At 42.8% G+C, this 27,510-nt stretch overlaps 1 protein-coding gene across 8 annotated transcripts in view; it reads right to left on the reverse strand.

The window, feature by feature from the left end:
- Positions 1–1,140: 1,140 nt before the first annotated feature.
- The window catches only part of pbx3b (pre-B-cell leukemia homeobox 3b), a 58,953-nt gene continuing 32,583 nt past the window's right edge, over positions 1,141–27,510 (reverse strand). For 2 of the 8 annotated variants that reach the window (XM_056376627.1, XM_056376628.1), the window contains exons 3-11: positions 14,153–14,394; positions 13,029–13,219; positions 11,864–11,999; positions 11,002–11,031; positions 6,932–7,097; positions 6,268–6,345; positions 5,681–5,793; positions 4,696–4,785; positions 1,141–2,899 (exon numbers count right to left, since the gene is read on the reverse strand). In XM_056376627.1, the coding sequence (XP_056232602.1) occupies positions 2,807–2,899; positions 4,696–4,785; positions 5,681–5,793; positions 6,268–6,345; positions 6,932–7,097; positions 11,002–11,031; positions 11,864–11,999; positions 13,029–13,219; positions 14,153–14,394 (1,139 nt within the window). In that variant the 3' untranslated portion in view covers positions 1,141–2,806. The remainder of the gene's footprint in view (positions 2,900–4,695; positions 4,786–5,680; positions 5,794–6,267; positions 6,346–6,931; positions 7,098–11,001; positions 11,032–11,863; positions 12,000–13,028; positions 13,220–14,152; positions 14,395–27,510) is intronic. The other 6 variants (XM_056376629.1, XM_056376630.1, XM_056376631.1 and 3 more) reach the window with 4 other exon arrangements.

Here is a 27,510-nt window from a genome sequence, read left to right on the forward strand (position 1 = left end):
TGATTTCATAAGAGGGAATACTGTATTTGTGCTTATGCACACTCCACTTTCATTGTGTGGCTGCACTAAATGTTAAATAAAACAACGACGACGTGTTGCAAAATATCCCTCAAGCAGAATCCAATCCTTATTAATAATGCTAAGAAAAAGTGGTATGCAAAGTAGGTATGAAAATCCATTACGCTTCTCTTTTTGATGTACCTTGAAGGCAATGTTTTGTTTTTTTTTCATTCAAATTGCCATACAAAAAGGATTATCCATACATTTGGAAATCTGTGGCACGGGTGTGCGATATCAGGATGAAGATATGATTTCCAGAGAAAGGTGTTCAATGAAGTTCTGCACTGGTTGAGTGGACAAATATGCTCTCCCGGGAAGCCGTCGGTGCATTGCGCTTGACTTAAACTCATGTGAAGCTGTAACATCTCTTTCCTCTTTTTCCTGTCTATCTACGCTCATGTGGTGAAATCAAAACAAACACTAACACAAGCACACTCTCATGTACGCACACATACACACACACACACACACACACACACACACACACAGACACACACACACACACACGCAAAAGTATTAAATTAGTTCCTCCACTTGCAGCAGTGTAACAAACACTCGGCGTTTCAGCAGAGATTAACAGCAGGAGGGTCCATGACTGAGAGACACAAACACCGGACACAAGCACAGGAAGAAGACAGGAATGAAGAACTGTGCTGAGAAAATGAGAATAAATGGGTGTCAATTTCCATGTGGAATTGGTAACCAATGATCCATTAAGGCAGCCTTTCCACAACAGACAGACAAAATAGCCCGAATTAGAAGTGCCTGACATTTCAGTTAATTGCACTAACCACGTCAGCTCCACAGTAGCTGCAAACCAGGTTAGGCCTTTACCTTCTACCCACCATATGAAATGAGAGCAAAGGTCTCATACATGCAGGAATCACTGCATGCAAATGATGGATAAATTATTTAAAAATACGCAAAATTAATTGTTTTTATCGTTAATGACAGGGGAAAAAAAAAGCATCTTAAATATGAGTCTGAAGGTAATATTAGTGGACAGGTGTGTTCATGATGGAGAAAAGTGCCAAAGCTTTTGTTACTGACTCAGCAAACATGAAAGAAAACACACCTTGATGTCATGAAAGCAAAAGGTTTATTCATGTTTGAAATTACACAACTACCACAAGGAAGACTTTTCAGTCCAGGGTGTAGTCTGGTTAGAAAGTAACACTAAACATCTTTAATACATTAGAATCACTGCCACAAATCATTTGTCATGACTTTTTCAGTTTCAGAATCACATACAATAGAAAAAAGAGAAAAGAAGTCTTGAACCCTGTTGAACAGAGCTGGAAATTTACAGTTCTGAATACTGAAACCTCTATGCATTACAGTTTTTATAGTGATTTTTTTTCTTTTTTTTGCATGATTTAGTAACAAGATGAGCAACATTCAAAATGTTTTTTTTTCTTCAGTATTTACAACAGTTTCACTGTTTGGTGTTAATTTATCAACAATGTTCATCGCACCCCCGTCCCTCCCACCCCCCACCCCACCCCACCCCCCGTCCCCGGTAAAAGCCACAGACCAACAACTTCTTCTTCACCCTGCCCGCGCCCTCCCCCGTCTATTTTCCACGGTATTAATATTGTTATCATTTTCATTTTTTTATTTTTGTCATTTTAAGTTGCAGTTACAGCAACAGCATTTTATTAAAAGATTAAAATATACATTAGATTACATAGAGAGTGAAGAGTTTACAGTGTTACAAGATGTAATCAAAATAACTACATAAAAACATTAAATAAGGGCAAAAGAAACGATGGTGGTGATATTGTTTAGAGGTAGTAAGTGAGCACTCTAAGCTACAGAAAAAGTTGGAAATTATTGGTTTCTATGGATTTGAATGAGGTAATAAAGCTGTGGATTGATTGGTGGGATGTATAATTACTCTTTAGCTATATTATGTACAACTTTTCCTGTGTAATGGGGGCCTGCTCCTGTGCCATGAAGGAATGATCTACTGTGGGGGATTTGTTGATTTCCATAAGCAGTACAAAAAAAAAAAAAAAATGTTTACATATGTACATACTAAACATCAAATTATAAAATATGGAATGGTGTCATGATATAGTCAAGCAATCAATTACACTTCTTTATGCTCCAGAGTTTGAATAGTCATTCCCTTGTACTAATGTATACGGCTGTAAGGCGAAAATAAATCTCAAAAGGAACTACAAAGCTGCCATTGAGCTGTCAACAGTAGCATTGTTGAGTTGCCGGACAAGATTGCGAGCACATTACAGTCAAAGAAACAGCTGCTTTAATCTATGTATTGTAAGAACTGAAAGAGAACGCAATTATCAAAATGGAGGGTAGTGATTAAATCAAGAATCAAACAAATGGGCATTTAAAATGTCATAAAATGTCACGTTAAATACACAAGTGTCATCCAGTATTTTGAGTTTGGAGGAGACAATTATCCTGAAAGTTTACAGAGTAACATCTGAGGGCTGTTTTTCTATTTGTACACGTGTGTGCTTACTCCTACGACAAACAAATAAGGGCATGGTGATTAACGGCTGATTTATGAAGACAGAAAGAAAGCACTGAACAATCAGGAAAACACTCAGTGTTCGTGATGGAGGATGTCATTTGTGTGGCATGGTCGTGGGAAATTTTAAGGTATAGGAAAACAAATTTGTAGTGATTTTTTTTTCTTTTTAATATCCTCTGCAGTTGGTCAGACAGTTAGAGAGAGTCCATGCCCAGCTTGAGGCGAAGATGCATTAATAGCGGATCAATTCGAGGTATCGGAGTGCACACTTCCAGGTCCTTCTGTCGGAGATATTACAGAAGACGGAGTCGTTGCATCTTGCCATCCCCCATTAGCCTGGGACACAAATGGGAGAGGTTGAGATTACAATCACAATCTCTGCAACATGAGCTCGCTGCAGTTTTATCCCCAAAATGTAACACAACACTCCAGAAATGGAAAGGAAACAGAACAAAACTGATAGGTTGCACTAATGTGTCAGCCGATATTAAAATGTTGCAAATACACTGATGCCGTGTGATTAGTCCAGACTCTGAGCACTCTTTACATTACAGTAGCATCAGCAAAGTGACTCTCTGAAACAGATTTGTCTCGTGTCCCGACCAATGGGAGCAGTCCCCGAAATCAGTGTCTAAGCAGATTTCAGCAGCGGCGGACAGCTTGTCGCTACATATTCTCCTGTCAGTCAAGAAGAGGGAGGGCTCGGGCCAGGGTGAGGTGGGGAGAGCTGAGTGGAAGTGACAGGGCAGGGCCTCTCCAAGAGAGCCAGTCTTAGCCAGCCTGACTTTCCTTTGCTCCAGGCATGACCTAGCCTTTACTGGATCCCTCTACGTCACCGCCAACAAAGCTAAAGGTTAGTCTATGCTAATATATCTTTAAGGCACTTTCAGGGTTCTTGCTACAAAACAGAAGCTTTGCCAAAATTTGAATGGCTCAAAAATATTTCATTACTGTATTATTTTTTGTTCTGACTCTCTGTTCTCATGCGTTAAGGTAGCTCGGCGCCGTCAGTTGCTGTTTGAACAGGGATCACACTGAGCTGTGGAGAGCCAGTAGGCACAGGTCTACACTGCACACGGAAGTGAGAAACCTTGTGAGAAAGTGAAAAACACTTGATCCTGTGAGGAGTTGACATGTCTAAAGAGCTTATAGCAATAAAGCTTCAGCAAAGCCAAAATGACACCAAACGCAGTGAACGCTGGCAACAGCCTCCACCATTTGTTTACATTAAATATGTTCATTTTTTTTCATAGACATCTTTTTTTTTTTTCTTTTTTTTTTTTTTTTAATTTCCAGCAACACTGATGTAAATTCAACACCTTATTTTTGATGCTTAAGCTTTCAATAGTATTAGTGTGAATATGCATGCATTTTACCCAACAGGCATAACAACATAAAGAGAGCAAATAGTCTTTTTTGGGAGAGAGAGGAAAAAAAGAGAGAGAGAGAGAGAGAAAGAGAGAGAGAGAGAGAGAGAGAGAGAAAGAGAGAGAGAGCTGTCTGATACCATTTCTCTCTCTCTCCCTCTCTCTTCATCCTCTCTCATCAGCGAAATTAATCTTTACTCTGATAGCTTCAGATTATGCGCTGCTTTACAAAAAGGCGCCATATCAAATCTCATCAAGAAAGATGGAATTCATGTCTGGAAAAGGGCTGCGGGCGATCACATGTTCATATTTTATCATGAAGATAAGGCTATGGAAAATTCTGTGAAGCATTTCAAAACAGCTAAAATGCAACAGATACCCGACAGTGAAAGGACTTCTTTTTTTTTTTTTTCCATCTCATTTTTGGTTTGAGTCAAACAAAGTATTAAAGGATGTTTATTAAAGTAAAACTGGAGGTTTCATTCCCCTGCTGTGTAATATGTTTCATCAAATTCAACTTTTATTCATATCAGGTGACAAAGTGACAAGACACAATGTGTAATATTTTACTGCGCACGCTTCGGGAAGCTGACACGCATGAAAGCGTGTGTCTGTCTGTATCTACCATGTGTGTAATGGAATATAATGGACTGTGCCGTCATTGCTTATAATTAAAAATAGAATATTCTCATGATGAAAAACAGTAGTAACTCATTTCACACTGCAACAATCTACATGTGCAACCAATAAAAAAGCTCTACTTACATTCAAGCCATGTGGACTATACATCGTGTTTCCCCCAAGAGCATCATTGTATCCTGCCGTCTGACTGATAACATGGCGCAGGGTATCCACCTGAGGGGACAGACAAGGTGTGCAAGCTGGTCAACTGGGTGTCTCGCTGCCGTCCAACACCAACTGTAAACATGCTCAGTGAAGCAACAGATAGTGACTAGTGTGAAATCACAAAGGGACTTCGGAGACAGCAAATGTACTAAACAGATTTGTAACACAGCTAATAGATTTTCTAATGAAAAAAACAAACAAACATGTAATGTCAGGGTATCACTAGCATGCTGTCTATTACATCTATTACATCTATAGTGGCTATGGAATAAGAAACAAAAATAAAAGCACAAGTGACAATAACGTAACATACACTATGGCTGTTTTAAAATAGCTTTTGTTTTTTTTTGTTTTTTTTTACCGTAATCATGAATAAGCATCTATTTTTTTTTTTTGTCTTGTAAGCACATGGTTGTGATTGTGTGTCGGTTGTGTAGCTGCGTTAAACTTACAAAATGGAGGACATCAACAACAAACAATAACAAGATGAGACAGGAAGACAGCAATATAGAGTACAGAAAAAAAGGGGGAGGGGGAAACACAGTACCAAAAACCCAATACCAACCCAAGAGCTCAAGTCAAAGCCAAATGCATTCACAAAATGTTTGGAATAGTAACCAGGAAGTTGCTTTGTGTTATGATAGCAGTGGGGTGGGATTATATTTTGGCTGCCAAAATATTCCATCCAAAGCGAAATAGTCATAAACACTTGAGTCAATCGGAGGTTAGCGGAGGCCTCGCTGTGGTAATTTGAACTGCCCTCCCATGAGCAGCATGTTTTTCCTGTTTTCTGTTTTTGGTTTAATGTGCTTCAGACTGCACTGTGGATGGCTCAGTACACAGGCAAGACAAGCACAGCTCTCTGCACTGGTAGTCAGGAACTGTCCCTGATTGTTGATCCTACCTGTGACTGTACATTGGCTCCGACTTGTGCCCCTTGGTAAGAATCCCCATTCAGACTCTGCATGCTCAAGAACATGTCCCCAGAGTTTGGGAGGTTAAAAGAACCTGAAGAACCTGGAAAGGGAAGATGTAAGTAGCTGAATACATGAGAGGGCTATAAAGGGAAAGCACAGACACACACACACACACACACACACACACACACACACACACACACACACACACACACACACACAAGTAACGCAGACACACACACACACACACACACCGCGCGTGTGTCTGCATACACAGACCAACTCAGGCAGACAAATGCACTAAAGGAAGACTCCCATAAAGCAAGCAACTACAAGGGTGAAGGAAGGGAACCAAAGAAACAAACAGAAGAGGACTGGAGAGGATCTTTTCACGGATGCGGTGGACACAAATGAAAATGAAAATCACATGACACAAAGGGACCAGTTCTATATGTGGTTGGTCGCTTAAGCTCCCAATTGTTCCACATCACCTACTTCCAGTCTAACTTTGGCAGGGAGGTATATCACATGGTAAATGACAAGGACAATAAGAAGCTTATGAAAAGACCAGTACCAGTAAACATGTTGCTTAAAAGAGTGTTTTTGCTCTCTGCAGAATCCAGCTGAAACTCTTCATCTTTCATCTGGAATCCTGGGTGCAAGAAAAAGGGACCACTTCATAAGCTTACCACATCCCGACGCAGGGCAACCTAGTCCAAACTCAGCATCATTACATCACTCATTAAACCTTTTGGGCTTTATTCAATATGAACTGCATATGTCATTTTTATATAACACTATTACTGTAGGTAAAATACTCCCAGCAATTATGTTTCTCTTTATTTAGCAAAAAAGAAAAGAAAAGAAAAAGAAAGAAAAAGCTCTACCGCTCAGTGGGACTACAACTACATACCATTGCATTACAAATGACAGGAAGTTGACAGAAAGTCAAGGGAAAACAAATCCCATGGCATCATTTTGAATTCTTGCCTTTTTTTTCTATTTTGCCAAAAATACATGTGTTCTCGGTTCACAAGTCAGGAACGCTCTCTTTATGCATGAGTTTGCTTGGCATCAACTGTCTTATAGACAGGAGACACTGTGATCCCCAAGCTGGGAGCAGAGCCTGTCACTCTTGCCTGTGTGAATGGTGCATGAGAGAGTGAGGCAGGTAGGCAGCAGGTTAAAGGCTGAGGTAGAGGGCAGATCTTTTTTTGTCTATATGCAGGAGTGCCTACCGGAGTTAGGTGTGGTAGGGGAGTTGGCCTGGCTGTTCTGCACTGCAGCGGCTGCAGCATGTGCTGCATTTACAGCAGTCTTGGCGGCATACAGGTTGGCTTCTTCCTGAAACTTGCCGATATTTTTCTTGTACCGGATCCTTTTGTTGCCAAACCAGTTGGATACCTGTGTGGGAGAGCAGAAGGAGGAGGAGCAGAGGAGTCAGACGTCAAGCAGCCACAGCACCGTGCACTGAGCAGTGTGATTGTTTCAAGATGTCATGTTTGGGTCCATCAAGTACCCAATTCCCAGCCCCTGCAGTAATGTCCGCCGGGTACACAAGCTAATTAAGCCATAATCAGGAGCCACTTGTGTCTTCTCATGGATGGGAGCATGACATGCTCTCAGATCTGTCTCCTGACAAAACTAAAACACAAGGGGCTCCCACTGCTCAGACACTAACGTCAAAGTATTATATATATTCCTCACATTTGTTGTTGAGGACACGAATTCTCACATTTCCCTCAGTGAAATATATGAATCTTCATATTTTACCCTCTGAAGAATGAGCACTGATTCCAGATAAGTGAGTCTAATCATCTGACACCTAATCTAAATATACACGTGCAATTATTTGAATTAAAATATATGTGTTCAATCAAAGTGTCGATAGGAAATAGAGCTGTTACGTATGTAAGCCTGCATGTTACCACAAAGAGAAAACTGGAAAATCTGTGTTAAATGTTCATATTTGACTAGAATACTAATACTAACACAAATTAAAGCTGATGAAACAGCTGTGTGTATGTGTGTGTATGTGTACATGCATGCTCAGTGATTGAGGAAGCAACTTTTTTTTATCAAAAACAAGAGTTGGAGGGTAAAGACCTGCAGACATGTGGAGCAGTAAACACAGATTATTGGACTGGCACTGTTAGTGGATGATGTGGTTTAAGTATAGTGAATATTTTACTGAGGTGAAATTGAACTCTACAGGCACGAGGAAGTACTGAGTTCAAATTAATGTCTCAAACTGGGTATATTCAGATTTAGAGCAGGAGGAAATGCTAATTTCGTTGGACTGCAGTGGTGACATCCAACATCAGTCAGACACTGAAAAGTTGTATGAGGGGTGAGCCTTATGTGTGAATGCTGGCTCTGCAATAACAGTGGAATAATAATGAGATGATGCTTGTTTTTAATGGTCCTATAAATTAGAGTGTGTTGTCGTGGTGCTGCTGCCCCCCTCTCAGGCCCTGCAGCCCACGGCTGGACCAGCCAAAGAGCAGCTGCCCCTAATGACGCTTTATTTAATTTCCACCCATGTGCTTAAATTTTAATATCCCCAGCAGCCCGCCAATGCTGTGGCGTGAAAACTGACTGGATTTGCAGGACATCAGATCATTTCTATCCTGCACGTCTCTGTGCTCTAAATCTTTAATATCTAGGCAATTAAAATTAATGACCATTCAGGCGAGGCCCACTGTTGGCAGGGTTTCCTTGACATCAATTGTTTGATGGGTTTACCTAGAGGTTAAACTAACAAGCAAGGTTTAATTGGAAGCAATGAAAGCCCTGGCCATCATCCTTTTTACTTAACCTGCTTATAGTGGATTGTAGAGCCAAAGACGATACAATATTCTCGCTGTTTAAGACAGCTCACAGAGCGCCCACAAACCCCTGAAAATCATAGCAAATCTTTTCTAAAGCTCATCTGTCTTTAATTTAGCAACATGTTCATGCAAACAGTGTATTAAACAGAACTGCATTTATTAGAATGTCAGCTGTAGTGTTTGCACATGAAAACATATTCATTCGTTCATTGTCAAAGCGGCTGATACAGACTATTTTACTTTCTACCACATATGTCAGTGATCCGTGTTCATTCTAAAGTGTTCTAGTAAAACCAGACAGATTATTTCGAGAAATGGTAACAGTGAAACATAAACATGTTATTTACTTTATTCCGCTCTCGTCCTTTATGACGAAGTGTGTTATGACTGTATTCTACCACTATATGGTGTTACAAGCCTGGACAGTCTCAGCAGTGTTGGCATCAAATCCTCCAGACGTTACACCACCCTTCTCTGTTCTACAGACACACACACGCTCACACACACACACACACACACACACACACACACACACTTCTCTCCTGCCCACTGAACTCTGGCTTTAGTGATTCTCGGGTTCAGCTAAATATTGAACAAATGCACGGCACTGGAAGGTGTGGAGCACAACCCAATCTACAGAACTAATTCCCTTTTATCTCGTGGCAGGCCATGCATTCAATTGACTCCTATGTGTGGTGAGAACCAGGTTGTGAGACTGAATTACCTGACATCAGCAGCCTCAAAGGCAGCGATTGTATAATGACCACGCAGACTCCTTGCAAGTACACGATACCATTGCTTTCATTGCTGCCCACTCCAGAGGCTGCGGAGCTGTAGTTAATCATTCAAACTATTTCACCCTATTTCAGGTCAATACTCCTCGCCGGCTGATGTACAGCAATGCATGATCTGTCTATGATCTCAATATATCTGAGGCATAATAATGCCGTAGGTCTTAAATAACATATACAAAGGTGGCCCTGATACCATCAGTCACACAGGCTGCATCAATAACTCAAGTTTTTTGTTTCTATAAATTCACTGATCTGAAATAAGTGTAATAATGTATATGAAGCTTAATGCACTTAAAATGTTGACCCATTCACACAGATTATAGCAAACACTGCCTTCTGTAAACCCTGACACAAACCACAGCCATCCAATCCCATGCCTTCATTCAGGAGCCCAGCATGGCGCATGCAAGGTGACAGAGGGAATAAGACGGCGTCCTGTGTTTAGAGAGCCACGCCTAACAATGCCAACAGCTCATTGCACTGCAGCTGTTTGCTATAAACAAGCAGGATTCAGTATTAATCAGATCAATGTGTACATTCCTTTTGTAGCATGAATAAAAGACCGGATTTGCAGTGCAGGAATCTCCCGAGGTAAAGAGGCTTTGCTCTTTACGACTGCATCGCTTGCATCTGAAACGATCCCCGCTGAAACGATGCAGGGTGTTTCGTCAGTGATGATGTATTGAGCCAAGCTACGGACTGATATTGGCATACCATTCACAATAGATGGTTTTTACTTAATGAACTGCTTGTGCAATCAACAAAGCACTGAAAAAAAAAAAAAAAAGAGTTTGGGGGTGTTTGAAAAAATGACTTAGCTGAGCACTCAGCATGGCCACAGCGAGTGGTTTGTGACTCTGAAAGGCCGGGGCACGGTGAGGGATAACACACTTACGGTGCGCTCGGCCTCATGTCGAGCATCTGACTTTGTTATTCACTTAAAATGAGCCAAAGCACTAAGAATAAGTCAATAAGAATGTCTGCCATGGCCTCCGCTTGTCGAGGAGTACGCCGCAAATGGGGCCTGAGATGAGTTCAAGTGAATTTTTAAAAGCCCTCTAATTTCTGCATGGACTGATTTGTTCTCATGGGAGCTGCTACATTGGTCTGTTGTGCAAGGCACTCAGAAAACAGTGGAGTGGAGCTCCATTTGTGAGGGTCGGTGGCCATTCTTTAGCCGCCATAAAGCGCACAGTGATCACTGTGGGGTGGGTGTGGGGTAAATAAACTCAGAGTGCAGTTTGAAGATTCCAAAGACCACACAATTAGTCGACGCTCTACAACAAACAAAAATAAATAAATAAAATAAATAAATAAATAAATAATGTGGTAAACAATAGCCAAAAAAGTAAAATTTCATGTGACACATTTGTACAGACAGAATATGGTGATAACATGAGTGTAGTGTAAAAAATTTAAATAAAAAAAATGCATCAATCAAAAAATAGTCTGTGTTCTTGTGTGACTTAAAGGTGGGATGTAAATGCTGGAAAATTCTTATCCGCTCTTTTAGAAATGTAAATTCAAACTTTAAAATACTGTAGTTGATGATAACATTAGCATTGGTCCAGTAGTGTGAGGGAGGGAGGTTCTGTGCAGTGGCAAACTGTGAGGCTATTACATACATAAACAAAGGAGATACAAAAAAATGAAAACAGTGGATCAGGAGAAGTTATGACATACCTGTGATACTGTGATGGTGCTTCCCACCCCCTGAAGGCAAAAAAGAATGGGCTTTTACAGTATCTGACTCTTCATGACTACACTCAATATACCCCTCAACACCCCCTCCCCACACAGAAAAAAAAACACTGTAGATTATTGTATAGATTCATGGTTCTCTGATATTGTGTCTCATGAGGACAACCATAGAACAATAGAGTATGAGAAATCTAGATAGTAGTCACAATCATAGCATGAAAAGAGCACAGGATAATAATTGGATGTGGGGGTTAGGTGTGAGAGATATTGCCTTCAGGTTTACCCAACAAGGAGGCTATGCTATATATAAAGTGGGAAAGTCACATCTTTAAGTCTAAAATATAACTGTGAATTAGCAGAGTCCTGCAAGGTCACCTGAACAGCAAACATACTAATAAATAGCCAGTATCACCCAGCGCTTCTGAAGCACCAGACTTTAACTGCTTTTCTTAAAGTAATGGATGATGCCATTTTTTTTTTCTTTTCTTTTTTTTTTTTTTTCTTCCCAGCTTATGACCTGAGCGTCTGACCGGGCAACAGAGAGAGCACACATGGTGGATGGGAATGAGAGGGGAAAATGGCAGGGGACCCAGCGTTGGGGTGGCTAAGGAAGGACAGCATAGTGCTTTGATTGAGGCCAAGATGATATAGGCCTCCCCTCCCTGTGGCCCTGCTCTGACTGACTGGGACCAGCCTTGACTGAAGCATCATTAGGCAGTCACAATGTCAAGGTTAGCTAAGGACATTGTGTCTTGGTGGTGTGACCTACGGTAACTATCCCTCTAGGCTCTAGCCTTTCCCACCCTGATTACCCACCAGCTACTGTTAGATGAGCACTACCCACCTGGGAAACTGTGATGCTGCACTTCTTGGCCAGCTCCTCTTTCGCCTCCTCGCTCGGATACGGGTTGCTGAGGTGCGAGTAGAAATATTCGTTCAAAATTTCCGTCGCCTGCTTGCTGAAGTTTCTCCTTTTCCGCCTGAGTGGGGAGCAAAACGAGAGAAAGGCCGAGCAAGCCTATTAGTGGGACCAGCATTAACTCATCCATTTGGATCGCACAAATTGCACAATCAATCTCACACATAAATGGTGAAAATAATGAGGAATGGGCTCTAAGGGCCCTCAGGAGCAGAATATCGTGTCCTGCTCCAAGAGTCCCGTCAACACACAGAAGACCACACTCCAACCAATAAACTGACAAGCGCGCACACACACACACACACACACACACACACACACAAACAAACACGCATTCACAAAACACATACAATGTTTAATTTGGTCTGTTGGTCTCCAATCTCCAGTCCAAGCGTGTAATGTGTAGAGTTTAGTGCAGCGGATGGGTGGGCTTCGTGATGGAGCGCAAAGCCCAGTCGGAGTGCATCTCGGTACATTATAGAAATCACGGCATGCACAGTTGAGCATTGTTCCTGAAGTGCCACAGCCCCAGGGATCTCCAGTAGAAACAAGCAAACTCTAACTAGATCTGGGTCCCCTTCCCTCCCAAGGGCACTACTTATCATGTTGTTGAGCATTTGCTTATTTTGCCTTGTTTACTGCACTTCACACAGGCAGTGGGCAGCAAATGTGCTTCCACTCGGCTTGTTTGGCCCGAACTTGAGCTCCGCACTGCTCCACACTGTTAGTGATTAGAGTAATCCACAACACCTGCCGATGACCTCCCCTCCATCCATTACACATGACTCGGCCCCCTTTTTCATTTGGTCGTAACTGCTCTCAGGTGTGAGAGGGCATGATTGTCTTGGAAATGGATAATGCATGGAACATGGGCTTAATTAAAATCATGCATCTTTGCAGAGCTCACACTGTGTGCTGTGCCAGAAAAGTGGGAGAAAAAACAGACTTCAGACTATAAGGGACCTTGCCCAATGGATTTGCTTATATGGGACATAAGCAATAAAAGTTTCTAGATACATAAACACACACACACACACACACATACACACATATATACAGTATATGCACTACACACACAAGATACACTGACCTGGCATCAAGGAATCTGGAGCGCAGGATCATGACAGCCTCACAGGTGCTCTGTTTCAGTTGCATCTGGATGGAGCTGAACTTACGGTGGATGATTCCCACCATGCGCTCAATCTCTTTGGGAGAGATGGGCCGCGTGCGAGACTGTTCCCTCAGCAGGTTCATCACATGGGTAGTGAATTCGTTACATGCCTGCCAAGAGACAACAAGAGACAAAGTGAGTTCTGTACGTGACGCAAATCACATTACATTTGAGATTTTTTGAATTTACAAAACATCTAAAGTTGTACAGAAAAAAATCTATTTTTACATACAAGCTCTTCTTATTAAAAGCTTCAACTGAGTGCTCTGTTTTTTTATGTTACTTTTATGACATAATAGGTGAAGTCATCTTTGAAAATACTATAAATGCAGATTTGCAATTTGGCTTGGCCCTAATGCAGAGTGAATTTAAACAGCTTTTCGTTAAACCTGTAGTTCATACATGATTAATTAGAATAACTCATTTACGTAGTGCACACTTTAGCTCATTACTCTGAGTAAAATTCGTTAAGTATTTACATTTAGATAATTAAAACCTGGAAACACCCTTAAGAAAGATGCATTTACTCCAGGCGAAGTGTTGTATGCCCCCACATACCCATCTCCTCTCCCAGAGAGCACGGAGTAAATTAGTCTAATTTACCTCACTGGCTTGCTGAGGCATCACTGTTACACCTTCTACTTTCACCCACAATGCCTCTGTGTTTAATGGCAGGCTCAAAGTGCTAGGTGAATAAGCTGATCATACTTTCATTTAACACAGATGACTAAGGCACTCCTTTGGATCTCTATAATCAGCTACAACACAATGAATAATACTGCAATTCTTTTTTCCTCCATCGCAATTTCTTGTTAATGCAGGGAATGAGCTGTTCTGGGTTTTCTGTAGCAATGTGAAGTATCATGTACGACTCAATGGGTCCATATGAATGCAAAAGGAAATTCCAAAAAGCTGGTAGTCACGTGGTTATTTAAACGTTTTGATGATGAATTCAGGACAAAATGCATGCCATTCTCCTGTCCTCGGATGTAGAAAGGTGCATTAGGAGGTGTAGCTGTTCTTGAGGAAATCTTTAACCTCACCTGCTCGTATTTCTCCAGCTCTGTGTGGTAGATCTGTCTGATCTGGGTGAGTTTAGCTCTGTAGTCGGAATGTTCGATGGAGTTGTCGGCCGCCCCGCCCGAGGCTGCGGCTGCGGCTGCGGCGGCGGCAGATCCGCCGCCTTTCTCTGGTCCCGCCACGCCCTCTGCCAGCAGCATGTTGTCTAAGCGCATGAGCTGGGGGTCCGGGGGGTCCTCCTCCTGGGCGCCACGGATGCTGAGACCTGTAGCGACACACACACAAAAGAAGGGACACGGGGTCAGCTAACATCCTCCAGAGTGTTAAGACTAATACCAATAATGACAAATAAAACAGATCAAACAGGCCCAGACTGAAGTGTTAAGTGCCATTAAAAGCATTATACTAGCCTGCGTATTGTGCTATAGTGGGATGTTTCCCCCGCAGGTATGAACTGGGTTGCCTTCTGTGTATGTGCTGTGTTCCTGTCGCCCATGTCTTTGCCTGTTCTCTTTTATTTACACACTGCGCTGCACACTGTGTGTACGGGAAAGCTGACATGACAGCAACATCCATAAACTGACAAATGCTCAATGGTGAAGTGGCACTTCTACTCTGTGAAAGGATGCTAAACAGAAAACTATACCTCTAGTAAGTGTCTCTGTCTTTGACACACTGAATGCTCTGAACTCCAGAAAGTAACTACTGTTTCCCTCCTTCCTGTTTTCTTATAAGGTTTTAATCTCGTATTATTTTACAGCCCCGATTCTGCAGCATTCTAAGACGTAATAAAAATGTGCCGGCGGAATCAAAATCTACATACAGCGAAATGAGTGCAAAGTCAATTTTATGTAAAGTGCTCATTCATGAATCCTGTTTTTGTTCTCAGATCCTGCTGTTTATTTCCTCTGGTTTTCTGTCTCGCCAGTCTGTCAGCAAGTCGTAATCACCCAGCAGATAGCATACATGCACACCTGGATGCATTGGCAATGCAACCACGATGCCGGGATTTACAGAGAATAAACAAACACAAACACACACACACACAAAAAAAAAAAAAAAAAAAAAAAAGACTGCAGGTCAGAATTACAACAAAAACAAGCTAGAGCAATCCAGTCTAGTAAGTGGATAAAAATGTGGCTCAATGGGCAGTAAATACTGAGTGGCTACTCGAACGTTATGATTACCAGAGTTGTTTCAATTCAATAATCCCTCCTGCAATTCAGGGATTTTCAACAGCTCATTACAGCTTCATTAAGATATGGCCAGCCTCTGGATTCTAAATAAGAAGATTAGTGGCTCTATTGTGTCAGCCAGTAGGCATGCAATCAGAGAAGCCCTTTTACCACGCTTTGACCGACTGACCCTGCACACCATCCACAGGAGTAAATACTGGAGGGACAACACGCCTTTTTTCTCCTGCTATCTTTCTTATAAACACAATCCTGAATTTTGAAAAAAAAAAAAGAAAAAAAAAAAGGAGAGGAAACACATCATATTGTAGCCACTCCTCTGATGTTTTCATCTCTGTTGTTGGTGTTTTGTTCAGCTGCAGTGCCGCTGAAAAACAAATTTGGCTCTATTTATGGATCGGCTGGCTTTGAGTCTTTTAGGTGTAATGGTGTGAGAGGAGTGGATGAATGTGGCTATTTGTGTTGGAGACATTGAGATGCTGGACAAGGCTCCATCAGGCTTGCAGAGCCAAGCCCATCCATGTGGACAATATGCCACTGCTCCACTAACCCTCATCCACATCACACTGCATCTGCACTACTCCACCCAAAGCACTCGTTCTGGACAGGCTCGACTGTTTCTATTCCAGTTTGTGCAGCATGAAGCAAAATGGCACGTGATTCAAATGTTGACTGACCAGATGCCCGGCTACATATCTCAACATGCTCTAATAGCTGGTGGTTTGTCTGCCACCGTGGTTCATATTTTCCTAATTCAGTATTTACTCCCACTCTCTGATTCAACACAAGCTCAGCAGGTTTACACTTTTCTTTGTGCTGTGGGTGGTGGTAAGTAGGTAGGCACGTTTTTCATGTCAGGTATATTAAATATAACTCTGGGACGCGGCGTACATTTCCACACCAAACCCAGTTGTCACTTTCACTCCACTCACTCTATATCCAGGGGAAATGCGGCTGAGGGAATTTACAGGGCTTTTCAGCTAAATGGGCATAAATCACTGGTTTCATTCCAACTAAATAATCACAGGCCATAAAGAGCTACTTGTCTCTTACCATATATTACCACAAAGTTCCTCTGTGCAATAATGTGGCCATTCATGGCAAAGGAATACAGAGCGAGACATTAGAAAGTGACATGTAATCCTGTTAGTCCACTGACATGTGGAGTGGCCGTGACATTTTTATCATACGTGTCCATTTCTATTTGGGAAATCAGCAGGATAAAAATGATTACTGCGCTGCCCTGAGAAGCAGACGGCCCTGCAGGAGTCCACCAGGGTGTATTTGTGCCACAGCAGCTCTGGCTGGTCATTCATAACACACATGTTGGGAGGGAAGATGCCTCCATCTAAAGCACATAAATACTAAAAATTAGAAAAGAAAAAAAAAAAAAAAAACCTAGTCCACAGAAAAAATACTATTTTAAAAACAGGTGCAATGTATCTCTGTCTCTTTGTTGGAGGAGCTACAGATTGTGGATTCACTGTCTAAACTCAGCATCATCACACAACTTCCACAAAATAGGCTCCAGCAAGATAATATCTTTAATTTGCTGTGTGGCTGACAAATCTGTATAGTAACTTGCAAAGCCACAGTCACATTCTAGCCCTGCAATGCTGCTTTGCCTGCTCAAATCTTTATCCTGTTTTTGTCTGATGATATGGGTATTAAAACAAGTTTGGGCACCCGAGTTTAGCTCTAATCCACCTCCACAGTCAAAGTGGGATTAATCTCAGTGCAAAGGGAAAGTGCGGGAGTCGTGTCACCTTGGTAAAGCCTGCGAGCAATGGGGACTTGAGAATGAAAAATCTATATATGGTCTAGTTATTTCACATAACTCTGATGATGCTGGCTCAGTTAATTACCAGAACGCATTTAATGATGTAAAAGAAGGGGGGAAAAAAATGTGAAATTGTAATAATAATGCAACATGTCCTTAATCGGCCTCATTTGTCATTCAACAATACAGGTGGAGTAGCTGGGGAAAAAGCACTTGCCTATATGATTGTTCCTCATTTCTCCTCTGTGGCTGAGACAAAAGGAGACACTGTGATTAATCCATCCCTATCAGTCAGGGGTGGTTCTCCTTTTCATTTTTTACAGGTTTCACCGCCGGTATCAGATCCGAGGAAGTAACAAATTTGACAGATAAAGACAATGCAGCCCTTTTCTCTCATATACTCTCCCCTGTTCTCTGTTTATAATCATTTCCGGTTCGGGGCTGTTGTCTCGTACATCATTCCCTGCTTGAAGCCCTGACAGTGATCTGAGCACTGCTTCGGGCCGCTCTCTCCTTTCCTCCCACCTCTTTCCCCCCTGTGCCCTCTTTTATTCTGTGGGCTTAGCTGACCTTTGGCCCGCTGCTTGTTTACTCTCATCACTGAAGTGTGAGCAGGAGAGCCATAAAGGCAGAGTCCTGCTGGGTTAATGTGGCCTGCTGAAGAGGGAAGGGGTGGCTCCAGGCTTCTCCACCTCATTCTGCTGCACTGACTGCACTGTCAGGCACCAGACAATACACTCCAAGAGCAGCACTTCCTGCAGATAAAGCCACAGATTTTTCTTTATTTCTAATCATTTTTTTTTTGGAAATGCAATGTTTCAGAGATAGTAAAATGATCCGTGCTGCAAGCAGAGTGAGATGCAGTGAAATGATTTTTTTTTTTTTTTTTTTTTAGCCTGGGTTTGACATTACACCCATGTGACTCTAAAACATCCTGTTCATTACAAGTAACCCTGACCTCCTGCAGCTCCTCTCCTACCCACTGCCTCCAGTGAGCGGCTCCGGCCACGTATCGACACTCTGTTCATCTAATTGCATTGATCTGCAAAGGTCTCCCAAAGCTAACTAATCGAAACAGAATTTATTTTCTGTCAATATTTGCAAAGGTCATCTCTCTTAAAGCCGTGGAGTCGACAGTGTGAGGAGAGAGAGGAGGTGGAGGAGGAGGTGGAGGAGGAGGAGGAGGACCGTGGCATCTAGCCTGTTACTGAGGCTCGTCCAAGGTGAGCTTTAACTCGGGCTTGGCACTCATGATCCAAGGCTTCTAATCCACCATGTTATTAAAACCCACTGCCAAAGCAACACACTAGAGACTACAGAGGGCTTAAAGTATCCATTTCACAAAGAGGCCAGTGTCACTGCCGCCGTGTTCCACGTCTCCTTTGACTTCATATCATCTCCTTTGTCGTGGCGCCTGGATCAGTGACTTTCAGCTCCAGAAGCGGGGCGCTGGATCAAATTACCATTGAAAATCTTTTGTTCTGACAAATGAAACATAAGGATCCTCTTTCATCGATGTTCTTAAAGGCTTTTTTAAGCTTGGCCTACATCCACATGGCACAAAAGAATCTGAGAGAATGCCTGCGGGCTCTCTCTAGCATGTACAGTAATTAACATGCCATTAACACATTAATACACATTAACTATTCCCAATGTTAATGGCAGAGTAATTACCATACCTGATACCACACTGTGGGGAAGCCAAAGCACATTTGCCACTTTGTGTCTCACTTTCTTTGTAGAGTGAGCAGAAAAGAATAATTTGGGAAAAAATGGCTCATTCTGTTTTCCTCCACACAGGAAATATCTGCGCATGCATGTGTCTGCAATGGAGAGTAAATCCTCCAACGCAAAAAAGTACTCTCACACGTATAATGTAGCTGTTGTACGCCTTAAAGTAAGTAAGTTCTGAGTGTAAACCACCACGGATTGGATTCAGAAGTGAGGCTGAAATACTGGAGGGGACAGAGAGGCTGGTGATTAAATGCAGAGTAAAAGGAGGCAGGGAATGGGCCTAAACTGGGGAATCCCTGTCTAGAATGATGATGTATTTCCTCCCAGTGCGGTGAGTGATAAGCTAATCAGCCGCGCTGACAGTGAAGTGTTACAGCCCCCCAGTGCTGGGTCAAGACTTCTCCCATCATACACCACCAGCACACACTAAACAGACAGCGCATGGAGGTGGTGATGGTGGTGGGTAGTGACAAAAAGTGGCTCTGGTCCGAAAAGAAGATCTCTGTCAGTTCAGGTAGCCTTTGTCCCTCAATGATGATGATGATGATGATGATGATGCACCAGCACCCCCACACACTCACCCCCCACCCACCAAAGAGAAGGAGCTCTGTGACAGCGGGGGCGAGGGGGTGTGACGGGAGGAGAGGCGAGGAGGAGGAGGAGGGGTGTGGGTGGGGTGGGTGCTTGCCACTCTCGACCCACGACTCCAAGACGTGCGGGGGAGCGGGGGTGGGTAAGGGGGTGGGAAAAGACAACCCAAACAAACATCTTGAAGACATTTTGCCAAGCACACCAAAATTAATCACTGTCCCACGGTGGCACTGACATTTGTGGGAAGTGACACACAACATGACAGACTAGAGGGAGAGGATGAAAGGAGAGCGAGGGAGGGTGGGAGGGCTGGGTAAACAAGAGCCACTGTCACTTGCTGTGATCATGTGTGTGTGTGTGTGTGTGTGTGTGTGTGTGATGTGTGTTTATACGTGGACGTGTGTGAGTGCCCGCTTTGTTTCCTGCCCTCTAAGACTCAGTGTGGGCAAACGGCCAAGTGGTGTAGTGATGGCTGACCAGGCCTGGCGGTGGCGGCCGCACGCAGAGGGTTGGGGAGACTGGCCAAATGAGTGGACAGGACCTCCGGTACAGATCAGCACACTGACTGACCCTACAGGACACATACAGCATGGGGCTCCAACATAGGGCTCACATGGTCTGCTAGTCACAGAATGAGCTGCAGTCCCCGAGACAGTCGTGTGTTAGTCAGGCAGGCATCCCATATCTATGATGAACATATAGGAAAATATATTTATTTTAAGAAGTCAGAGGACACTTTGTGCTGCTGGTAGACTCACAGTCGAGAGACAGTTATTGCATCTTGTGTTTCAATATTTCATTTTATCGCCCCTATATTATGTTAGCATGTTTTGCTTCTTTCTTTTCCTCAGTTTCATTTTATATTTCATGTATTAATGGTCTTTAGCTGCTAGCCTCAATTTGCTGCAAAGGTAGGCTGATTTGTTATTCAGACCTCAAGCAAATAATGCAAATGTGGCACTGAAAGCCACTTATGAAATACCCAAAGGCAACTAATCACTCCTCCTCTCGTTCCAGCCTTTTCTGCAGCCTCCTAATTAGAAGATGGAGATTGCATGAAACCAGGTCACACAGCAGGTCTTGTACACACCGATAACCAGGCATATACACAGGCAAAACTTCATCCAGACACCAAGCCAAGCATGCATTATTTTAAAGGCTAGAGGTGAAAAAATAATGCTATTCAGGTTATTAATCCCATATATTTCACTGTATGCTTCCAAAGAAAGGATTTAGGCTTGAAGTGTTTTGTGTGTGTGTCCTGTATTTGTGTGTTCCTCCGCGTGCGAGTGCATACGTGCACGTGTGTAAATCTGTGCACGTGCATACGCCCATGTCTGCATGCGTGCGTGTGAACACTACATGCTCGCATAAACAAAGAAACGGCATTGGTAGCATACAGCCAACCATGATCCACTGCCAGAGAGATTATTCTTTGCAGTGGCATTTCTGCAAGAGAGTTGACAGTCCATCATTTAGATTTTGCAGTGTATCCACGAAAAGGCTGCATTGCCTGAAGCAGAAGGAGCTGCTCTTTCCTTCAGTGTCTTTTATAGAAGAGAATTCAGCTCCAAATTGTAAAGCCACAGTCCTTTGCTAGCTGTGCTAACGCGCAGGGACTCTGCTACGAGGCAACTGAGGTTACGACACCGGAATAAGACGGCGCTTGACGTGCTGATTCTCGGCGCATCTCGTGGTGAGGATTGATAAAGCTCACAAAAACACATCCACCTCGAGTGTCAAAACAAGATCGCTGTTTTCTGGAAGCATCCTGAGCCTGATGTTGCAGGTTACTGCTGGGTCTGCAAGAGTGCAGTGCAAAGAGTAGCTGGGCAGATCAGGTCCAGGCCAAACAACAGCTTGTGACAGAAGCAGGCCAAAGAGGATGTTGAGACACGCAGTGACTTAACAGGCAGCCGGCCTGCCATCCACTCTTTTTCAGCTCTCCTTATACTCAACACATCACTTCGGATCCATCGCAAGTGTCTCTCAAAGAACACGGCAAGAATGGAGTTTCACATTATCATGAGAAAGGAGCGAAATAACTGTTGAGTTTTCAAAGCAAATGAGTGATTGCTGGGAGAATATAATCTCCCTCATTTCGTTTGACCAGCTGAGTAGTTTTATTGTTCACCTACAGATGATATTCCACCTTTTTTCTTTTGTTGTGCAGTACACTGTGAGCAAGGTAGCAAAAAAAGGTTATTTGGTGCTAATTATTCCCAGCATGTACTTTACACACCATTTAATGAGTTAGAGTGGAGGCGTGGCCACTGGCTGTGACTTGCTTGCCCAGTTATCCAAGATGAACCGTGCAATCTCCCTCACGTCACCCCTGTCATGTGCACCAAGTCCCCCTCCGCATCCAATTCCCTGCTAGGGCTCCACTGGAGCATAGACGAGGCGCCACTGAAGCAACACAACAGCTCCCGTAGCGTCTCCGCACACCGGGGGTGGTGGTGGTGGTGGTGGGGGGGTGGTTGGGGTGTAGAGCTGGGAGCTCACTCTCATAATTACAATAATTAACAGTTGCAGATTTAATTGGAAGGGAAGGTATTAACAGGACGAACATTGTGGCGGCACGTGCAGAGGGAACCTTTGCTGCAAGAAGCTTTTGTCTTCTCTGTACCTAATGGTGCCTTGGCTGCGGTTGGCGAGCGCTGACACAACACAACACACCACAACCAAGCTGAGGGTTCAGACGGCGGGGCTTGTCAGGACTCAGACTGGAGGCAGATAATTAGGTGCCAGGTTAATGAGAGCACAGGCTCTTGATGGCATTTGGTTACTGTATGTGGGCAATTAATGACTTTGTTTTTGTGTTTTTATTGCCCACTTGAGTGGAAAACATAATACATTATTCACCTCAGGCCTGTGAGCGTGTGTTTGATGGAGTGGCGGCGACTCTGGCTAAAGAATCGCTTTCATTCACCGTGGTGAATGGTTAGTTCAAAACAATGCAGCATACTATATAGAGTTAGCGAAATGTAATCTCAGTTCGCTCGTGGCTACTATGGTGTATGACCTTTTCAGAGCGTACCGCCACATGTCGCCAACCATGATGTTAAAGAAACTCAAACACTGAGGTTGCAAGGTTCAGGCGCAGGATAATATAGCCACAAAAATATACCCGAACAAAGAAACCAAAGCCTGTAGCCATAAGTGTTCAGTTAATTCAGCATATCACATTTCATAATGTATTTGCGAAATTCCATACCCCACCCTCCCCACCCCCAAACAACCCCGCCCCCCTAGAAAAGCCCTGCTTTCATTCCAGAGGATTTATTGGCAATGAATCCACTGAGAGGTCTTTAGACATCCTCTTCTTTAGCCCAACCACTCGACGCCTCCTATTTTGGAGTTAGTTGTTCTCTTGCCTGTGGTGGCCAATTAGAGCGCTATAAGATAAATGGGCACCCACAACTTTGATGTCCATCTTTTTAATAAGCTTTGGTTAAGATGACATCTGTGCGAAAGAGTTCAATATCTTCACAGTGGGAGAGAAAAGAGGTTTATTCTAAAATGAAATATCATGTAAATACTGCTGGAGGTTTAGGCTGGGTGGGGGGGGGGGATCATGGTGTCGGCTGTGACTCTGGTGTTGGCTTTCATTATCTTCCTCTGCAGTCGTGCAGATTAGTCAGCGAAAGATGATTTTTGGAGCCTCGTGAAATCTATGCTTTCATACTAGTGAATCAGCTTCATCATAAATAGAAAAAAAAAGCTTTTTTTTTCATGAGTGTTCGAATTTATCAAGTCTGAAAAACAGTATGCTATTTTTTTTTTTTTTTTTTTTAATACCCATCTCAAACAGAGAAAGACAATTAAGAAATATACACACACACAAACAAAGAGCAACAGCACGGGGGAGAAAAGTACAGTGTAACAATATCTAAAATGGTGGGGTAATAAAATGGTGCATGAGTGTGTATGAATGTAAGAGAGAAAGAGAGGTGGAAGCAGAGCATATATCTAACCTAGCCTGCGGACGTGCTCCTTTATACGTGTGTGTAACTCAGTCAGGAATAATGTAAATGTCTGGAGAGTCTTAAGACTGAGCAGGCCCGTATAAAAGCACCCTGTTTCAGGCTAGTAAAACAAGTCAATAAATACAGGGGAGGAACCCGCGCTGTCTGCTGCACTCTCCTGAATGAAAACAGAGGTGAACTGCTTCTTTTCAGTCTGGCACCAATGGTTGACAGCGGCATTATGGGAGCTCATACATTCTGACTATCACTCGTCACAAGCTATATCTGTCAACATTACACTCAAGTGCATTTTAGATGTAAAACAAGGGTTCCCTGGGAAGAGTATTTATGACTGCATGTGGTCAGCGGCTAAATGAACTAAACGCTTCCTGCAGCGGCGTCTGACCACGGTTGTGATGTTTTTAAAAGGCTTTTCTTTCTCACCCAAATCACCAGTTTGTCTTTTTTTTTTTTTTTTTTTTTTTTGTTGATTCACACAGACAGAACAAACACAGGAGTATTACACGCTAATCCTCGGTAGGGTAGCACTTACTATAGGAGAGGGCAGATCCCAATGGGAAGCCGATGACACAGACCCACACAAAATGGAAACACCATTAAGTAGGTAAACACTTCACTGTGATAACTGCTACCTGATTACAAGCGGGGGAAAGCACAGCCATGGTTCTCCTTTTTTTCATACTGTGTCAACACTTTGGGAAGGCAAATATTTCAGTGACTGCCCTCCCTGCACTTTAATCCATATGGTGTATTCTGTTTGTCACCGCAGATGTTACACTCCCAGGATGAGTTTTCCCCCGAATAGGAGGAACTACTCCTCTACAAGCAGTGGCTCACTTGCTCAGCGCTACACAATGAATACACAGAGGTCACACACCATATCACGCCGGGGCCAGCGTCAATCCTTTATTAAATTACCTAGCTATCTTATTTTCTGTCACTGCACTGATATGAGGGTTATCTTTTTCATTTATGTGGCGGATTTTCAGGGGATTATGCATTAAAGATTAAGGGCGTGTATACCTAACACCTCAGCACAACAAAATGCAATACCTCAGACGGTGCACGGCTGACGTGTGTAAGGAAAGCGAGGTGCTATAAAACAAATCTTCAGCAGGCAGAACCGGACAGGGTTTATTCTCCTCAGACAATACAAGCTGTGACTATACAGAATGTTTCAACCCTAAAATACTGTGGTAAGCAATACAAATCCCTTGGACAAAATGAAATGTATTAAACATGTGGATTTCATAAATCTCCCTTTCCTCGGTCTGGGTCAGAGGTATATTCACTGTAGAGCTCAGCAGACACTTTTCCCCCAGCATTGTTACTCTGAGTCGCAAGTGCTCCGAGTGGTTTCAAAATGAATGTCAGCAAAAGCTGCACGTGTACGGCGAACAGCAGATCCTCACAGTAAAACGGTTCAAATCACTTACCCTTGCTACTTTATAAGAGTATTACAGTGGTGCAGGGATTTAAGGTCTGCTATAGAAATATTACTGAACTAAGATCTACATTGTAGATGTGAAAATGCTCCAAAGATGAACAGTTCTGTGTATTTCTCCAGGTCCATTCTCCACAGTGCAGATAGTGTCAAAAAAAAAAAATAAATAAAAGAGGGGGGTGGGTGGGCATTTGGATCCGAGCACAACACTGTTAAACACCCAACTGGGATCCCTTTAACCTTGAGTAGCGTAGCAAAGGTAGAGGCAGCCTGGGGCTATGGGCGGACTGGCTACCACAACTCCCAGTGCCATGCTGTTCCACAGTGGGGGCCCAACATGGCCAGATTGCCAGAGAGGCCGGCAGAGGTGGTGCTACGGAGTTAGCAGGAGCTGATCACTCATCTGCTGCAACATTCATTTGTTCAAGTTGCTCCATTATCTATTTGTTTTGTTTTCCAAACGAATCCGTTTCGGTCACCTCGCTGAGGAGGAAGCGCGCCCAATGTTCACCTTGTGGGTGTTGGAGCATCTGTCGGTGGCTTGTTCATGAGACATTTCCACTAATTATTTAGCTAGTGTGATGGATAATCTGTGATCATTAAAGATCAGAAGAGCTAAGAAAAGACTGGGAGTAATTATCATTGCTCTGTGGTTCCCACTAATAAGTGAAGGACTTTGAAAAAGCAGCAAGTAGCATGGATTCACAATTAAATACTCTGTCTTTTACATACCAACAGGCTCTTGTATTTTGATTTGCTTCAAACTAAAAGCCAGTAAACAAAGCATGAATGATGTATGAATGTTATACATAGTTCTGCTGTGTGTGTGTGTGTGTGTGTGTGTGTGTGTGTGTGTGGAGGGGCCCAGGAGAGAAGATGAATAAAGATAGAAGATAAATTAGTGTGTGATAACACACCACTAACACACTTCAGACAAATAATGAAGGCTATAACCTATGAGTCTCTACAATCCCATTGTATGATTCAATCATTTCTGTGACAGCTGACGATTACTTCATCATTGCATAAAGACAGATTAAAAAGTTGTCAAATTAAATATTGAAGAGGGACTGCAGGCAGTGGTGAATTTTTAAAGGAATAACACAGATTGGAGATGAAATGAGGCACCTATATGCATATTTTATGCCATAGGGAACAAATGCATATATTTTCCTCTAGGCCACCTACTTTGTAATAAAGAATAGTGAGTGTATAGATGTGGTAATGCAGCACAGCGGAAATGATATGAAAGAGAAATTGGTTTTACATAATGATGTCAAAAGGAATATGGCTCTGCATGGTCATGTGGAATAAAGATAAGATTCTCTTTCTCCGTGAGTGAATATTTCGCTAATGGTTTCTTCATTTCCTTAAAGAATAAAGAAGCCAGCTTTGTATGAACCATGAATGAGGTTTCTGCTGAATGAAGTTAACATTTATCTTTCAATAGCAGGAGAGATCTGTTGAAAATACCCATGTGTGGCGCAGAATTCTCAATGTAAAAGCTTTGTCATCTGTTGAAATAAAGAGAAAGTGACAAGTGACAGTAACTGCTATCACATTTTCAGCAGAAGGAAGGTTTGAAGGGGAGAACAAAGCGGTAAAACGCAATGCAATGCAGAGAGGGTTAAATCTCTACGAAGCTCACAGAGAGGCGGCTGCATTTCACAAAGTCAGCATCGATTGGAGTAAACAATGACTGATCAATACACACATAAAAGACTCCCTCTAACAAAGACTTGCATGTTTATTTCATATATCATATCTCGCAAACAGATACTGCAAAGAGAAGCCTGTTGAATTAGCAGCAGGGCACCTTCTCCTTCTTCTTTTCTTTTTTTTTTTTTTTTTAATACACTTGTTTTCTATTCAGCACTTGTACACAGATACACTCCTGTGTCCATACACACTTACTCATGCAATAAGCATCATTGTCACAGAGCTTTCCTTTCCAAATGGTTCAGCCTCCACCATCTGCAGGCGTTCCCAGACACACCGCTTTGAGTCTGCCATAATGATGCATGACTAAGTACAGTTAAAGTGTTGCAGTCTGTTGGCAAAAAGCAGTCATGCACTTTGCTATAGTGTCACTACGGATAAACCATACAGCTGAAGGTTGACGATGGATAAAAGGCAGTGACAGGCCTGGTGATGTGACTCTGTGTGTGTGTGTGTGTGTGTGTGTGTGTGGATTCACATGTGTATGAGAAGTTAGAAACCATGGCACAGCAGATTTGTAAGTGTTCTTAACTAGGATGTGAAATAGGGTTGGACACAGTGAAATAAAATGCTGTGCTGGAGTCTGTTAAAACTGGGACACGCTTTAAAAGTTATTCCCTCTGCCGATAAGCAGGCATCTCTCTCCACCACTGTGGTTTTAAAGGGATTCACAACCTCATTGGTTTGCAAATATCATTTGTCACACACACACACACACACACACACACACACACACACGCACACATCTTTGCAAACTGCTGTTAGCCTGCACAATATGAAATCGTCAAATGCAATCGCAGCACATTTCTTGATGCATCTGGATTTTTGATTTACAGAAGATCACCACTTGGGCTGTGAAGTCCAGCCCTTGCAGTGCAATGTTTATTTGGCTTATTTGGCCTTGTACACTCTACTCCTTTGGTTGAATTTA

This window comes from Seriola aureovittata, chromosome 5 (assembly GCF_021018895.1).
Source record: "Seriola aureovittata isolate HTS-2021-v1 ecotype China chromosome 5, ASM2101889v1, whole genome shotgun sequence".
In the NCBI taxonomy this organism is placed as follows: Eukaryota; Metazoa; Chordata; class Actinopteri; order Carangiformes; family Carangidae; genus Seriola; species Seriola aureovittata.